The 19,081-nt window shown below is 26.3% G+C and overlaps 1 protein-coding gene across 1 annotated transcript; it reads right to left on the reverse strand.

Annotated features, from left to right (window-relative positions):
- Window positions 1-234: 234 nt before the first annotated feature.
- Window positions 235-10,456, reverse strand: LOC129965395 (uncharacterized). Its single transcript, XM_056079240.1, has 9 exons — window positions 8,292-10,456; window positions 7,330-7,371; window positions 5,117-5,686; window positions 4,327-4,480; window positions 3,411-3,912; window positions 2,739-2,908; window positions 1,956-2,085; window positions 951-1,163; window positions 235-501 (listed from the first exon to the last, which is right to left on the reverse strand). The coding sequence occupies exons 1-9, from the start codon at window positions 8,338-8,340 to the stop codon at window positions 361-363; spliced, it is 1,971 nt and encodes a 656-aa protein (XP_055935215.1). The 5' UTR covers window positions 8,341-10,456; the 3' UTR covers window positions 235-360.
- Window positions 10,457-19,081: the final 8,625 nt, after the last annotated feature.

Consider the following 19,081-nt stretch of genomic DNA (forward strand, 5'->3'; position numbering starts at 1 on the left):
TATAAACAGAAGATTCTGACATTTCACAGTAGTTCAACTTGCACTCCCAAAAATTACACCCACTATAGTGCTAACTGTAAGCCAAATGCTTGAATAGTCAATTTAGGAGATTCATTGACAAAAAATAAATCTCTTGTGTAATATACACACACAAATTTCTTATTCCATAACAAAATAAATGCTCAGTAGCTTGAAAGTGGTAGAAAATATCAACTGAAACAAAAAACACTTCTCTGTACGGTTTACAGCAATCCAGTTTGCTCTTGAGGATTCCATCCTGAGAAAAATATCACGAGTAACCTCATGACAGTAGATGATGTAAGCATCCTTAGACTCGATTATCACAGTAGAATGAAGCTTTTATGTTATGTTGTAGACAATTCGTGTGTTGGTAGATGTCCAGTGTAGAACTGTATCCACAGAAATCTTTCTAAGTGCAGCAATGTGAGCTGCAACATGTATGGCCATACCAGGATGGGAAGAATTAGTACCTTTGGGAACCTACGCAAAAGAAATATTAATTAAAAAATAAATAGAGTATTAAAAATTGACTCATAGCAAATCAAAACATTTTGTAAAAGTTATAATAGTTAACCTTCTAGTTATAAATAAATTTGTACCTTAATCCAATAGTTCTTAGATCATTTTAAAGTTGAATAATTTCATGTTATTAAGAAATGAAAATGTTTTTTGAGCTACATTTTTGCTGGGATAAAACTTAAAATTTCTAATGCAAAAACTGCCTAAAAAAATATTAATATAAATTTGCTCATAGCAAATAAATTTAAGGTTTTTAGTTTTGGAGCAAAACATTTTGAAAGACACTGTACACTAAAATGAAATATTCAGCAGTCAGAAATACTGTTTAAAGTATATATTTTAAAGCTATATATTTAGATATATATATGACATTATGTGGAAGGGGAAAAAAAAAAAAAAAAAACACTTACCACTGAAGGTACAAAATAAGGTGCATCTGTTTCTAGTAACAGACGTTCTAAAGGCAACTGCCGAACAACTTCATGAGTTGGAGTAGCAGAAGGGAATGTCACCAAGTTTGTGATTCCAATGAAAACATTAGGAAATTCTTGTATCCACTTTTGAGCCCTTTTCCAGCTACCAGTGAAGCAATGCAAGTGGAAAATCGTGTCTCTAGGTAGTATCTAAAAGAAAAAAAATATATGCATATAAAAATGTGATTCAATATGCCAATGATGCATGAACTACATTTAGAAAATATTTTTATAATCATTTAATAAAGACTCACAGTCCTAAAAAAAATTAAATCCCAAATGCCATTCAGGCATTGAGACAAAAATGCAGCTGCAATTCAACAAACATTATATATAAAACTATAACTGCTTCTCTCTAAAGTCAGTGGGCTTGTCTATTTCAAGTGCCATTAGAAACAACAACTACTAATGCTTCTTAAACTATATTCCGATATTCACTTTTAATGAATGAAAAAATATTCAGTTCAAAATAATTAACAAGGAGGAAGGAAACTTTTCCTCCTCTGTTGTCTAATTACATTCATGAAAATCCAGAAAACGGATATAAGTTAATAAATTTAAACTGAATGCTCTTCATTGTCATAAAAATAGGTAAAAAATCAATAAATCATATTACACAAGAATTATTGCAATCAACGTAATTGAAATTCTTATAACCTTTTAAAATAACGTATGTTGAAATGCCTTGTTGGCGATGTTAAAATACTCAAATCTTTTATAAAATTAACACTATGGAAACAAATCCTTCTTCTTAGTATTAAATTTTTAAATACAAGGATTTCAAACTTGAAATAAAGTTTCAATGTATCTTACAAGATCAAGATACCAATTAAAACATATTTGGTGAAATAATCATTATATTGATAATTAGTAAATAATGAGTTAAATAAAGGTTAAGATTACCTATACATGATGAGAGTTATTTATAACATTTTTACTTACTTCATGCATAATTTTAATAGTATCAGCATCAGCATCCCGACAATGGATTACCAGCCGCAGTTTCCTTTCTTGGGCAATTCTTAATTGCCTTCTAAATGCATGATGTTGTTCTAACTTTGAACACTGATTTCTAAAGAAGGAAAGACAAAAATTACTTATTAATCTTAAAATTCAATTAAACAAACTATAAACAAAACAGATTAACTCTCTCTCTTATTTTATAGGGAGATTTCAGATAAATAAAATTTAAAGGCCTGCTGAATCAAGCCGTAACCCTAGATCAGTCACAAAAATTTAGTAGTAAAATAAGACAAAATATCTACCAAACACAGATGCAGTTTCTTAACAAACTCTGCAACAAATTTTCTTTCGGAGGAAACGAATTAAAAAATTTCTGTAAGCATAATGACAAGAAAATCTAAAGATCTTATATTAGAAATGAAGACAGAGAGGATCTTTAATAGCATGAAGTAATTAAATGCAACTTTATTATCACCAAAATAAAAATCAGTAATGAAGTATGAGTATTAATACAGAAAACAAAGGTCTCATATTATTAAATGGTATTCAGATACACTTTTATACGTCTGGCAGAACTAATGAACTTATTTCTTGAACCATTTGTATCATTAATTATAATCAATTTTTAATTATCCATAGAATAGCTATAATAGTCATCATAGCAGCAATTGGTTCTCTCTGCTATGAATGAACAGTGAAATTTTGATATGGAATGTGATGAATTTGTAAAAAAATAAAAAGTGATTTAAACCTCTAACTTACCCCTTTGAATAATCCAATCCAATTTCGCCTAAGGCTTTAACTTTTGGATGGTTCAGAGCATTTAACAAATCTTCTTCTGTTTTGCCATCATAAAATTTTGCTGATTTTGGGTGACAACCAAAAGCTCCCCAAACATTATCTTGCTCAAGATGTTTTTGCCACATTTGTTTCTGTAAAGAAGAAATGTATGTTTAATGTAACCTTTATATAAACACAGTTTTTATTTTAGTTTGAAAGGGAAGAAGGATCCATTAGTATTTTTTCAAACAAGAATATGGTTGTCTAAACAATCTGACATGAAAACAAGAAAAACATTTTTGAATTAAATCATAAATATCCTTTGTAAAAATCATACATGCATACTAATTAGCCTTAAATCTATTAAAATTTAAGAAAAGATTTGAAAATGGACAACGTACATCTCAGTCACCAATAAAAAAATTGTTTTTAAAGAAAAAATTTTCTTTTTCATTAAATCTGAATAGAACTGAAGTACAAACTTATATAACAATTTTTGAAAAATGTTGAGTACTAAAAAAAGCGTTCAAAAGATAACAATCTTTACAACCTTGTTTCAGATTGTTTTTAAGACAATTTTTTAGATGTATATTAAGATATTTAAAAAGTTAAGCTGATAAAAAAATAAAAATAAACTTTCAATAAAATCCTTACCTTAGCAAATGTCAATGGCTTGCAGAAGACTGCTATACAACCCTTATAGCTTTGCGGATAACTATCTTTATGCTGAGCCATATAATCAGCATATGTACCTTGAAACTTCTCACGAGCCAACAATAAATCAATATGACAATGAGAATCAAAGAAGCCTGTTGTGGATTTCAGAACCATCAAAGAAGCAACATCATAGCTTGCCAACTTAGCTACATTATTTTTATTCTTGTCCATATGATTATAATGAAATGTCTCACAACAGTCTACATTACTACTTCCAGATTTTGAATTTTTTGGCCCTGTTTCTTTTTCTTGATATGACTTCTCATACAAATATTGCTTTGTATTTTTATCAATAACTCCAGTACTTTGATCAGTTTTCAATCCAGATTGTAATTTGCCACGGAATAAAGAATTCTCCCCAGAAGATTTTTCATTCTTTGAAAAATTTCTTCCAAGCATTAATTCTAATTTTATTCCATCTTGTTGATGCATGATAGGCCTAGAGAAAAGAAAAAAAAAAATTATAATTAGACAAATGTCAATGAATGGAAATAATGACTTCCGTACATCACTCGTAATATTTTAACACACAAAATAGAGGGAAAAGCTAATTGTAAAGCCTTTTATTTTTTTAAAAAAGTCAACTCAAATAATGTAAATAAAATAATAATAGAAATAATCATAATAATTTGAATTTATATAAATTACAAAGAAGAAAAATTATTACTGGTTTGATTGATTTCATATTAAAAATTAAAAAAAAAAGTTAAAATATGCATTTAATTCAACTGTCCCATTTTTATTTATGCAGTAGAGAAAACATGTTGCAACAATAATGTTAAAACAGAAATTTATGAGTAGATATATACATTTCATTACGATTAAGATAATATTTAAACATGTAAATATTTACCTATCATGTTTTTCGAATTTACATTTTTCATTAGTAAGAGGAGCATCTTTCAAAGAACTATTTGCAGATGAAAGTGAATTTCTAGATGACAATGGTGAAATATTGAAAGCTCCAAGATCTGATGGATTATACATTGCAACTGGAGATATTTCCCCTGAAAAAGTAAAAACACTTTTAAATTCAAAATAAGCAGCAGACAACAAGTAGTAATTAAAATAAACCACAATAAATATTTTTTTAAAAAAGAGCTATGTTCGCATAACCGCAAGAAAAATAATATGAAGGAAAGCTGGGAGCACACACAAATATTTTAATAATAAACATGACCATTACTGAAAAAAGAAATCTATAAATTCAGAAAATTTGAGATTAAAGTTTATATTAAAACCACACTATATCATTGATTGAAATAACATTCAACTATCTAAATTTATATATGCAATAGATATCTTATAAATACAATTTTTCAACTATATGATTTCGAATACCTAAAGGCAAATCTTTCAGAATTTGCAAAGATAACAAGTACTACAAATGTACCGAAAACTGCTCTGCATAGAAAAATATAAGGAATCTATATGATTTCACAATAAATTTCAGAAATAAGCATTTATGTACTGCCAAGAGAAAAAAAAAAGTCACTTATTATTAACTCTTAATGGTAAACACTGTATTTGAAAATAGATCCATAAAATCAGAAATTTCAATTTTGTTAACCAAACATCCTTTCATTGAACCAATTTTGTAGAAAAACATCAAAATTTAAAACTAAGAAAAACAAATATCTTACCAGATGAATCGGTCATGCTTGGAGGAGAAAGGCTAAGACTGGAGAAATATTGATCAGGAAAATCAGACTTTAGTTGCTGCAATGCCATTAGACGGTTCTTTATAATCCAAGCATCAGTGTCATCACTAGGAACCATATTTAAAGTTTCTTGAATTGAAGCCATGTGAGTATTCCTTACCCAGAAATGCAGATCAGATAAAGAGGTTTCAGTAACATGATTGGTTGGTAAATTATACTCATTGTTGTTCTTCATTAGGCAAGGATTTTGAAAATTTGTAGCCATTGCGTCTGCAGGATTGGGAATATGCATACTAGGTAGATCAGATAATGATGCAGCTTGATTTTGAACTGTGTTCAAACTTTCCCGATCAAATGCACTTTTTGTTAAAAATGGGATGGCTTCACTATCAGGACTGGGTGACGAACTACTCTCATTCATATCTATCAGGAGAGGATTTTCACAACTTGCAGCCATAACTTCAGTGGATTTCGGCTTGTGTGTATTAGGTCTATAAGCAGATGCAGTTTTATTCTCAGTTATCTTACATTTTCCCTTGCATGCTACAGGATCTGTAAATTAAAGACTTATTAATATACAAATTTGATCGATAGTATTACTTAAGTATTGTGAAAAAATTACTAAAATAATAACACTACAATAATTAAACATAAATTAATTTGACTTTTTCTACATACTGTACAATTTTATTTCAAGCCCTGACTTTCACAAATCATCTGTTGAAAGAAATTTATACGGATTTGAAAGAATTCGATTTAATCTAAATTTTCTAAATCTGTTAAGTGAACAAGTTCAAATTCTCATCCCATTTTTCTTACAATATATAAAATTTGCACAAAATGCAGAAATGTGTTTAATACTAATTAACACCAATGAAAAAACACATTCTAAGAACAATTCCATTAAATACTGCAAAAGAAAATATATAAAAAGGATTCCAGATTATTTATCTTAACATACAGGGGAAAAAAAAATCAAAAATACAATTTTAATATTTTTCTTGTTTATACATAGATACAAAATTTTTTTTCGCTTCATGACTACTTATAGAAGAAATCATGAAATTATAATTCATATTCATTATAAATTCATTCACTTTACAAATGACATCATTTAAATCGTGCAAATTTAGAAATTATGTGTCAATAAAATTTTTCTTTTCTATTCAATTTACATAACATTAAAAAAAGAAAAAAAAAAAAACTTTAAAAGAAAAAAAAATCTGAACTTCCTCTTGCATCTCAGTTTCTTATTCATCACAAAAGTAGTGGGAATTCTTTCCATATGTCCATAGAATTCATGAACAATAAAATAAATCTTAATATGTTATAGATGTTTCAATGATAGTATTACATTTAGTTGAAAATTTATTAGCAAATGCTGCACTCGTTAAATGAAATAGTCTTGAATTTTGCTAGCCAAACAATTATCATATATGTTTAATCTTAATAATATCCATTGCACATATTAATTTTAATAATAACTCTTCTGGCTAAGTATTTTAACAATCCAATTGATCACAGATCGAAACAATAAATAGAAACAAATACAGCAGTAGATTGAAATGAATCATGCATTAAATTTAAAATAGCAAAAATTCTAAAAACTTTTAATCAATCACAGAACTAATAAAATTTGACAAAATTTATATAAGTTTCTCATTATCATCTTGATACAGATGCTTTTGTGAAATACGTTTGCTTTTTGTCCAATAGTCTATTTCATAGAAAGGTATGAGATAGATGCACCCTCCCCCCCCATTATTATTATTATTATTATCAGAGACGAATCATATCAATCAAGAGTATGCCAACTTAATTAGCTAGGAATCGATGGCTATGTTTCTTTGATTAAATCTACATATATATATATATATACTTTTTTTAAGCATCATCTAAACATATCATGATTAGATTTTATTAAGGATGACAATTGGAATTTTTCAGAAATGATAACTGCCAGAATTATGAGGGATTTAAAGAGGGCAAAGTTCTAAATTTGATATGATATTTTCCCCTTTCACGGTTTTGAAAAGGATTGACTCATGTTTTTAAATCTATCCTATATCAAAAATTGTATCGGTGATATCATTTTACAACAAGTTTAAGAATACAAAACCTAACTCAATATAAAAAAAGAATAGTAAACAAATAATGAAGATTTACCAGAAAAAAAGAATGTTTTAAAATCTTACCATTTTGGGACAAAGACGAAGAGCGAAGTGCAGATTGGAGGGCTAGAAGACAAATATACAAGTCAAAATTAGTTTTAAAATTTAGATAAAGCACATTTAAATAAAATTTTAATACATAATATAACAAGACAACTCAAGCAGATAAAATCTTAACTGTATAATAGATTAGATTAAAAAAATTGTAATTGAAAATATGTCAAAAAATTTGATCATTTTAAGGACAAACAAATCACAACAATATTGCAGAATGCCTAAAGGTTTATGAAAAGAGTAAAATAATTCATCTTAATGGATTTTCATTTTTTTTTTTTAATCTTTCAAAAATTGAGAACTTCAAAATAATTTTAAAGACAGTAGGTAAAAATTTGAAATAAATAAGATAAAAGAAAAATTAATCATCATAAAAATATTATACCCATGCCTCGACATAATATTTCACTTTGAAAAGTAAAAACTAACCTTTTTGAAACTAGCACAGTTAAACATAATAGAATAGAAAACTTCCCTGAATGATCAGCATCAAATAACATATGTTTTTTTATTTTACTAAAAATTCAATACACAATAATTCTAATCTACTAATAAATTTTAATCTAATAATAAAATAAATTTTATAAATCTGATAATAAATTTCAATGTTACAAGACATAAAAAAATAATAATCCAATATTTCATTTCCATTATCACATTAAAAAAACTTCAATTCTATTTATAAAGAGTTTATAAATTATTAAATTCCTACTTTGCAAAAAAAAAAAAAGCAATTGCTACACAGAAAGCAAGCAATTCAAGTCTTCCTTTTTTTAATTTGCGTTAATGTCGTAAGTACAACACTAAATTGGAATTTGATCAAAATACCAACACTTCATAAACAACAAAAAATGAAATAAATAAGATTATTTATTAATGCTTATTCATTAATCTACTATGGCAGTATTTTAATAAAATGATTTATTATTTACCTTTGTTGAAAATCCTCCGTTGTCCGACTGATTCAAGTGCCTGCTTCATTTTTATTGCAATCCAGACGAAAGCGATTTCAAAACAAGCGGGTGAGAAAATACTAACACAAGAATAAAACAACCAACACTATGTGAAAACAGCGTAAGAGTGTGCCAAGCGTCTTCCAAGCGTGGTAAGTCATTGCTTTTCTCTCGCCAAATTGGCTCAGGAATCAACCAATAAGCTTTGACAGAAGAATTTCCAGTCACCACTAATTGATGAATATTCAGAGAGGGTTGCAAAAGACAGCCGCCAGGTTACCATGTTAGGCTGTTTATTACATTAACGTTTCGTTAGAAATATATCAAATTAAAAAAAAAAAGCTAATATTTTGAATTTAAACAAAAATAATTTGCAAATTGACAGTAAATCCGCTATGATTTTAAATGTTTTATTATAAACTTGAAATTTAATACAAACAAAATGTGTTCATATTTTGAAGAAATTAAAACACAATTTGCTATTTTAATATACAGCAGGTTAAACTTCTTGTTTGTATATTATTAAATTCTTTACATAAATTTCAAATTATATCCTTCGAAGAATTCACATTCTTTGCTTCCCTATCAAACAAAATTCTAGAAAAATTGATGTTCAAAGATTTTCCATTGATTTTTTTGAAGTCCAAATATTTTCGAAAAATTTTCTTGTAACTATTAGGGTTATAGGAAGGGGGAAAGAACAGTGGCATGTTTTCTAACATATACATTCTAATAATTTAAATAAAAGTATTGAAAATTTCCACACAACTTATCTTAAAGTCATTTTAAACAGCTGCCAAGTTTCTAATTGGAAGTTTTAATTACCCAACATGTGCCAGTCCTAAAATCTTCATTTAATATTAAAAACTTAAATGTAAAAAGCGACTTAAAAATAAGACTGAATTTGTTTAAATTTGGGGTATATTGAATAACAAAGGTATAGAGAATTGTTTTTCTATAACCAAGTAACAACTCTAACAATGCATATCATCAAAGGAATCATTGTCATAAAAATAATCAGCATACTATGAAATTAACAATGATACATTCATTTATGATACAAGCATTAAAATTGTGTTGTCTAATAAATTAGTGTTGTTAGCCATAAAACTGTGCGTGTGTAAATTCGTTTAATCCACGTGTTCTTGGATTCGTGGCCACGTGTTCTAAGCAAAACCAATTATTTATATTTCTGTTTTAACTGAAAAAAATGTTTTATTCGTGTATTTATTTTTAGATTCTATTTCAAACAATTTCTCTAATTATGCATAATTCACTAAGTTTTCCGAAATGAATTTTTTTTGTTTTGTTTCTATATTTAAAAAAATCCATCCTTGCCTATTCTTTCCAATCTATGAAGAGCAATAAAAAACACTATTTAAAATTAACTTCATATTTTAGAATACTTTTATTCATGTTCAGTCATGTGAATATCTTGTAATAAGTGTAGTTTTGAATAAGCATCATGTAAAAGAAATTAATTTCAGCTGAATTATGATAAAAATTGCACATACTTATATAGAAATTTACCAAAATGCCAAATAGGTAAATCAAATTCTTCTTGTTTACTTAGAAGTTTGTTATATCAAGTTTGGACACAATAAAGTTTCCCAAAATTTCGCTATTTAAATTTTTAAAAATTATATTAGCAGAGCATATAAATAATTGAAAGTTGTGTCTAATACAAGACCAGAAAATTGAGCCAAAACGTTTTATTTTTCTGGCTTAGTGCAAAAATATTTTTAAATGTTATAAAAAGAATTCTAATTACAGTTTTAATAATATAGTATTTTGAATAAGTGATTTCATTTGCATTTTCATAATTACTGAATTTCATCATTTTTCTCCCCGATATTACTTAATAGAGATTACGAATACGTATCTGATAATTTAATGAATGGACAACTAGTTCTGTTAAATTGATTACGTTTTAAAATTTCTTAAATTAATAGTTTGTGGTTGTTTTTATTGTTGATTTGATTCAATCTATGCTTTAATAAATTCATTCAAAGATGCATTTGTATCCAATCAGACTATAAGTAACAGTATTTTGTTCAAGCATGCTTTTCCACCATCAACTAAGAAACTACAAGAATCTGTTAATTATTAAATAGGAACCAAAATATTAACTACTTTAAGTAGTAATATTTAAATGTAATTATCAATTTATGCATTTGTGGAAATTTAAACACTATGTCCAGGTTTTCAAAAAAAAAAATAATAATAATAATAATAATAATTTTGTTATAGTCATTTAATTTTTCAAAAATTTCTTTCCTGGTATAGGATTGTCAAACTGCTTGTTATTTTGATAATGAAAATGTGGTAAAAACAGTTGCAAGATTTTATTCAAAACTAAGTTTTATTTTTCAAGTTTTTGAACACTTATAAATTTTTGATGATATTAAGGGAAAAAAATATTTTTTTGAATTGGATTTTATTTTTACAGTATGACAAGTGAAAAAAAAAATTACTATGATTTGAAGAGATTGTCTGAGATTTGAAACTATACAGCATAGCTGGTAACTACAATTTCAAAAATAATACAATCTCAATCAATAATAATAATAATAAATTTTTTTCCAAGAAATTTCTTTTGTTATCCATCTACGTTTTTTATAAGATTTAATAAATCACATCAAACAGTTTATACTTAACTCCTCTATTACTTACTATTTAGAGAAACAATAGATAATGGAATAATCTATGAACTTCTATTTTATTTTCCTTGGAAATAGTGAGAGTTAGCTACGAGAAATTTCCCATCTAAATTATGTCACATATGGAAGATTAAAGAATATTTTAAGGAAAGACATGCCCACACTTTATTACAAAGAATGGATCCACTGAATCTTTACTATGAGTATTTATATAATTTAATACTTTTAAAACTTAAAGTGAATCAATTCCTAACAAATATATATAGGATCAGTTTTCCTTAAATTTTTTAGGATTAAGTCTCGTTATCTAATAATAATAATGGATGATTATACTGTCTATAAGTCCAAGACACGATTTATTTATTTAATATTTTTCAAAAAGGTTTGATGACAAATGTGCGAGGATATAACATAATTAAAATTTAATACTGGTACATTTCTATTCAATAGAGAGGTCAGCTGACCAGGAATCCTCAGAAAATTCCGAGAGGTTGGAAAAAAAATCAGGGACATTTATTATAAACCTGGAAATTTTTTGATAAATTTTATTAAACATAATTCGCTGTTATTTCTTCTTAGGCAGAATGAAACACAGATTTTCGCAACTAATGAAAATCAAATTTTTACTGATAGTCTAAAATAGACTATGGAGGAGAAAGATTAACTACCATATCTAATTTATTGGGTACATGTTTAAATATATAAGATTTTCGCCTAAAGTTTTTGTTGGCTTGTTTTCGGAACGTCAACTTATCGACGTAATTAGCGAAAAGGGTTTTGCGCACTATGGAAAAAGACAGCCTAACTAAAAGCCAAGATCCTGTTACTGTTATGATTTTAAGTTTTAATGGGTCTCTTATATTTAAAATAATACATATGGAACCCCTTTCTTTCTTTGAACGTCAAATCGATCTCACCATGTGTTACAAGAGAGAAAATATGAATTTTGGGTATTAATATTCAAAACTGGTTGTAAAATATTGACGCATTATTATAATTCCAAAATAATGTATTTTAATTAAATAAGTATTTTACATTAATTACTTTTTCCTCTCTTTTCGGGGACCTTTTTGTTGAATTAGGAAATATAGGACGTTATTGCTATTAATTTCATAAACAAATTTTGTGTGTATTTTTAAACATTATTTATAGGGATTCACTAAATTCTTCATATGGATGTCATTGCTCATATTTTCTTTTCACATTTTCTTTAAAATTTTATGTTTATCTAAAATTCCCCATACATTCAACAATTTACTTTATAAATTAAAAAATAATAAAAAACACGAGATATTCATTTGTTTTAATACATGATATGTACAAATATCTCTTGTTATTTATCCAAAAAATTTTTGATCAAGAAAGAAGCGTTTTTCTTATATGGTTTGATGTATATGATACTGTTTGACACAAAAACTTATAAAATTCATCCATACTATCGTTTTTTTAAATTTATACTTCTAAAAACTTGTTCATTTTATGCAATAAAAAAAAAAGATATATTTTTCGAGCTAAACATTGATCTAGTGAGCGAGCGATTTTTTATTATTATTACAGTTATTGTACAAAATATCACCCAATTTTTGTTCTGATTGTTATGTTGACAAACAGTATCAATAAGGGAGACCCCACTAGAAGAAAACAAAACATTTCATTTTTAAGCACTCCCCATTGTGTATAAATTTTTGGACTGCATTTTTCGTGAGTAAATATAACAAACATTTCTGAGATATGACTGGCTGTCTAAAAGCTCGGTTAGATGGGCATATTCCAATAATTGGCTACTTTTGGTTAATATATTTGCAAAAAAAAAGGGGGAGGCGGGTTTTACATAATTGAAGCTTATCCGAAATTCAATAAATGAAAATTATCATTTTTTTCTGAGAATTAAATTTTATTTTAAATTCATTTTAGTTAAAAGAGTAGAACATTTTTTCAAATGCAGTTAAGAACATACTGTACAAAAATTAGAGAATAAAATAAAACGACATCATTTTGTTGATATTAGAAGTATCCCCAATAATGTCAGGAAAATTTAAACAGCAGCAATGCTGGCCACCCTGAGTCCTTGAATATAACTAATGAGTCCTTGAATATAAGAGAAATTATATGATTATACAATTTATAGCAAATGTGGCTTAGAATTATTACAATAAAAACATACACACTTTAAATAGGATAAAAATAAGCACAGTAATAACTTTGCAATATTGTAATTTTATGAAACACTGGAAGAGAATCATTACTTCTGAATAAACCCCCAGAATGAAGAATTCTGAAATACTTCATTGGTGCTTTTACTAGTAACTTGTGTGATGCAGTATTGTTATATAAACTTTAGAATGATATTCGTAAACCATTTTTTTCTGCTTCAAGTAACACTAGAAGTCTAATTTTGAAAAATTGAATTCCTTTCAAAGTTTATCTTTAGGAAGCTATTGTACTTAAAAGGCTTTCTTATTTCTGGATTTTAAAAATTTTTCATTCAGGGTCCTGTCTTTATCACTTTTCATTCAAGTTTTATTTCAGATATGTGCAATCTGATCACATTAACGCAGCCATTAGAAAATATCAAAAAAAACCTTGCATGTGTTGCACGTGGAGCAGTCAGATAAACAGAACTGATTAATCATTTATGTTCAAATTAATATGGATTTTTTCGGTAATATCACTAAATGAATAAATGGGTTATATATATATGTATTCACTCTACTTTCAAAACAGCACTTCAGATTTTTTTTTTTTTTTTTTTTTTTGCTTCTTAAACAATTTTCATATGCTTCTATAGTTCTTGGAACAGTTTTAAATGTTTTGTATGTCGCTGTTGATCAAACAGATATGGCCAACTATAAGTTTCTGAAAGCGAGACTCTTTACAAACAACTGACTAAAACATTTTCAAAAAAAAAAAACAAAAAAAAAAACATATATTTTAAAAATACATATAATTCTTTTTTCAAGGGAAGGATTCTTTGAAATAGCACTCTAAAAAATAGTAAAATGAAAATTGCTGAACTACAACATATTACAAAAGTAATCATGGAAACATATTTAATATTAAAATGGTTTGATGGAAATCACATTATTTTCATAGGTCAATTTTTACTGTAACATATAATAGAATTTAGAATAGTCTCATGTTATTTCAATTAAGATATACATTTATTCAATGAATTTCTGAATTTGTAGCTTCAAAAGAGATTAATCAACAATCAAATATCTAATACGAAAGCTGTGAAATAATTTTTAGTTCATTGGAAGATTTTATCTATCCACTGAAATATTTCACTAACTATGTTTGTGTAGGAAGTAGGAACAAATATTTTTTTTTTATAATCTTAAAAGAGAAATTGACTATTGAAAAATGTCAGAAGTGATTAATTATCTTTAATTTGTTTTCAAAAAGATGTCAATGCTACAGGGTTCTTAGTAAACCTGTATATTTTCTTAATAATTTAGACTAAATAAGAAAAAGTAAACAAGTACATCCAATCATTAAGAACAACAACATTATGAAAATACAAAAAAAAGTCCCTTTATTCAAAAAAAGTTCTCTTATAAATTAAGTTCTATAAAATACTGTGAAACTAAAGGATATAGAGAAAATGCAAAACAAAGCAAAATGACATTTGAGGAAAAAAATAAACTTGAGTAATGTTAAATTAATCCTGAGTTCAAAATTAATCATGAGTTAAACAATGCAATATATATTCTTAAAAGCTATAAAGAAAAATTTTCTTTCAGCTAAGGAAAAATAAAAAATCTAGCAGGAAGTTTCTAATTGCATGAATGTCATATGAAAAAAGTGAAATAACATATTTCTTCTTCACCTTCATTTGAAAATTGTAATTTTTAACTCTTACTCGCTCTAAATTTAAAATTGGCAGTTTATGACAGAAAATATGGCAGTTGAATTCACCCACATTAATAAAAAAAATAATAATCAATTTATAATACAGCCTTTGAGGTGCATTGAGACATCATTACAGCTATATGTGTGCCAAATTGCATGATCATAAATGTGATTGATTTGTCTAAGTAATACAGACACATACATTTTCTTTTATAAGTATAGATAGATTGCAAAATAATAATAAGAAGAATTTTACAGACATGATAGACACTAGAGGAAAAAATTTTACACATAGAGTTATGGAATAGTAATTTATTTACAATTACATAAACTCAATTCTGAGTTGAGCAATGCTATCAAAATATATTTCGAGAACTTAAACACTTTTTACTAATACAGAATCCTTATATTCATTTCTAAATAATTATATATTTAATCCTTTAACATTAATTAAATAAATAATTTCTACCAAAATAAATCAATATACATTTAAATAACACATATTATGAAAAACATATATATTTTCATATGAATATGAATATAAACAAATTACAAAATAAACTTAAACTTAATAAATAAAAGAAAAATAAATCTTGAATACACGAAGAAAGGAGTGTGAAAAAAATTATCAGCTTGTGTCACACTACGATGCTCGCAAAATACTTTGCAAGAATAGAAATATACACTTTTTATAAATATAGAATTCTTGTATTCAATCCTAAATACAGAATAACTATCATTTAAGTTTAATCACAAAAGCAGCAGAAAAATATGAAATTCCATTAGATGAACAATTATTCTTTTTTAAAATTTAAATAAAAATAATTATTATTAAACTTTTATAAAAATAAAACTCTTACAATTTATAGTCTATCAATAAGAAGAGATGGTTAAAACAACAAATTACAAAAAAGAAACAAAGAAAAAAGTACAGAATAACTTATGTTTCATACTTGAAATATATAAAAATTTTAAATTCAAATCAAATTATAAAATCAACTTGTGCATTTGAAAGAATAATTTATCTCTTATAAAACACACGACACGAGATTATAATATTTGAGAACGAGTGATTCTGTCCAAATCATGTATGAGAAGGCTATCATTTGTAATAGAATTGCTGGAAAAATTAAGCATCAGTTAAATTAATTTCATCATAAATTCATTTAAAATTCTTAGTAAAATTATGATGCATTTAACTGTAATGCTTCACCTTCTTGAGCATTAAAAAAATTATAAATCTACCAAAACAAAATAAAGATTAAATGAAAATGCAAATGTAGTGAATTTTCTTTCTTTCTTTTTTGACATTGCTGTTATGTTTTAAAATTTGTTTGTGATAATAAAAAGTAAATTTTAAAGCATTATTAAAAACAAAAGTATATAATACAACAGTTAAGAATTCGAATTCCATGTTTGTAGTTGAACCTTTCAATATACAAAACTGCTGCTAATTATATTTGCTATTGATTACATCTTGAAATTTTAGGCACACACACAATTAAATCTGCCTTTAAAAATATCTTTATTGGCAATATGTATAAAGTTAACAGATATAAAAATTTAAATGTGAAAATTTATAAGATTTCAAAAGGATACAGTAGGAAGTAGTGCCTTTATTAAAAGTTAGTTTTACTTTGAAACAGATTACTTATACCATTGAAAATAGATAAAACAGTAATTTCTTCATGCTCATTCTGAAAGGAAGGCTTTTAAATATTTCCACACTTCATATAGTCTAAGAAAAATAAAAGATTTTTCTCATATAAAATTGAAAATTAATTGCTATTCTATCATGTGGAAACCATTGTTAATTATAAAAAGAAACTGAAACAGAAATGTGTTGTCTAAAAAGCATATAAAATATGGATTAAATATCAGCACATCACTAAAGTATTTCCGGGTTATTCAATTAAGATAATTATTTTCTTTCATTAAAAAGACATATATGAAAATATTTCACTCTAGCTTGTTTTTCAAGAAAAAAACTTATTAGCTAAACTTTACAGGAAAAAATTTATAAATTTCAATGTGTATAAAATTTGATCAGGCCTATGAAATTTTTCCAATATATTTCCTTTATAATCCAGAGCAAAGTTTCAGATTTGTAAAATAAAACAAACAGTGGACAATGACTCATTAAACAATTGATGCAAACTATTTAATGGTATCTAATTAAATATAATAGAAAAGAGAATATTCTTTATATGAAATTAGGAAATGTTTTCTTTAAAAAATAATAACATTGAAATTGAATTAAATATTAAAGATTTCTCAAAAATATATAAATTTAATATAAGCCACAATTTTATAAATTTCCGTAATTGAGGAAATTCCCGAAAAGAAGTAAGCCATTACCTGCTAAGGTAAAAATGTACGCGTTATAATAGTTCACAATTATAAAATCGGTATCGTTAGTTCTAAAACAGTAACCTATACAAAATAAATTATCACAGCGAAGATTTGTATATAAATTGACATTGTTCGAAATTGCGGCCACATAAAATGTTGTTTATTCACGTGCTTTTCTATTTCTTCATCTAGAAAATTAATGCAAACAAAAAACAAATGAAATGGGTACTGCATACCAGAGAACACTAAGAGAATATTCGAAAGAAAATATATATATATATATATATATATTTCTTAGAAGCACAACAAGATTAAATCCATTTAAATTTTTGTATTTATCTGAATTAAACCGAGAAATTAAGAATTAAAAATAAATATTGTCATGGTTATGTTATATTATGGCTAAATATCGTCCATGCAGAAGAAAAGGATTAAAAATTCCGCTACATCATAACAAAATGGAGTTGAGTCATCAGATGGATACATTGTAAGAAATCGGCTGCCTTCACCACTAATCATCTTTTAGATAAATTGATAAACTTGATTCATAATGATTTGTTTTAAAGGATATTTTGAGACGGGTCTTCTTATTCCAAATCATTTAATTTTATTGTGAAAAAATATTTCAGAATTAAATTATCTCTAAACTTGCAATCCACACTAATACTGCAATATTTGACCGGTTATTTAAGAGTTAATTCAACGAACCTTCCTAGATTTTCATTGTTTATGCTGCAGGTGCTACATTAAATTACGAGTCCATTAAATTATTTCTATGTCATCTGCTAAAAGACTTTTAAAATATTGATAACATAGCGAGAAGTCCAAAAGCGGTAATATGAGATTTGAAATGATAAAATATAAATAAATATTTTATTTATGTTTTTACGAGGAAAATCATTTACGAGGGAAATGAATGTATTGAAGCAAGTATTATATGTTGAAAGAACGTCTAAATAAGGCAAGTATTATATGTTGTAATACGGATTGCAACACTATTCAACCCAATATACATATAAGTGAAATGCGGTGGAATAATTACCGACAGGCAGAAATTAATGATTCTATTGACTGTTATTTTTGAAATACATTATGCTAATGAGTTACTTATATTTATGATTTGAAACTGAGAAAAGTATTAAACAAAGCTGTATGCGTATAAATTAAATTTTAATCCTTACAACTACAAATGAAAGAAAAAAGGACATTTTTTTAAGCTTATTAAAGGAGACTATACTTTTATTTATTTGATTTTAGGAGACTATATTAATTATTTGTTAAAGGAGACTGTAAATTTATTTATTTATAAGTTTTTGTTTTACAAACCACATAAAAGGTTTCAGGAGAAACACAAACAGTTGTAATCAAGAGATACACAAATGCAAAATTAAGAAGTTACTAAACATTAATTTCAAACTGATTAGGATAAAATGTCAAAGTGCTTGTTTCCTTTCACTTTTCGTAAAAATTAAAAATCAGCGCATTTTTAAAATAACACTGAATAAATAAATAAAAGAATCGAATCAATTCCAAAAGAAGAAGAATCATTATTTTTTTCGAAGAAACTGATACTTACAATGCTATTTTGAATGGAATAAGATCCGCCTTTTGTAGAAATTATATGTGCTAAATACGCAGATCATTTTTCTAAGAGAGGACAACGCGGACTTCTATCTTTTTGTCTTCCCTTTCTTCTTCCTTAATCAAAATTATAATCGTATCCTTTTGGCCGTCAAACGATATCCCTTATTTCGATAACGAATGTTTTATCTCAGTTAACATTTAAAGCCTCAGGGGTGTTTTTTAATTCTCTCCTTTCTGATTTTGCTATAAACGACTACTTTAGAGGAATTATTTTCGGTTCTTATTTCTGGAACTTTTAAAGCTACATTTAGAATTAGCAAT

The sequence above is a fragment of the Argiope bruennichi genome, chromosome 4, assembly GCF_947563725.1.
Source record: "Argiope bruennichi chromosome 4, qqArgBrue1.1, whole genome shotgun sequence".
Lineage (NCBI taxonomy): Eukaryota > Metazoa > Arthropoda > Arachnida > Araneae > Araneidae > Argiope > Argiope bruennichi.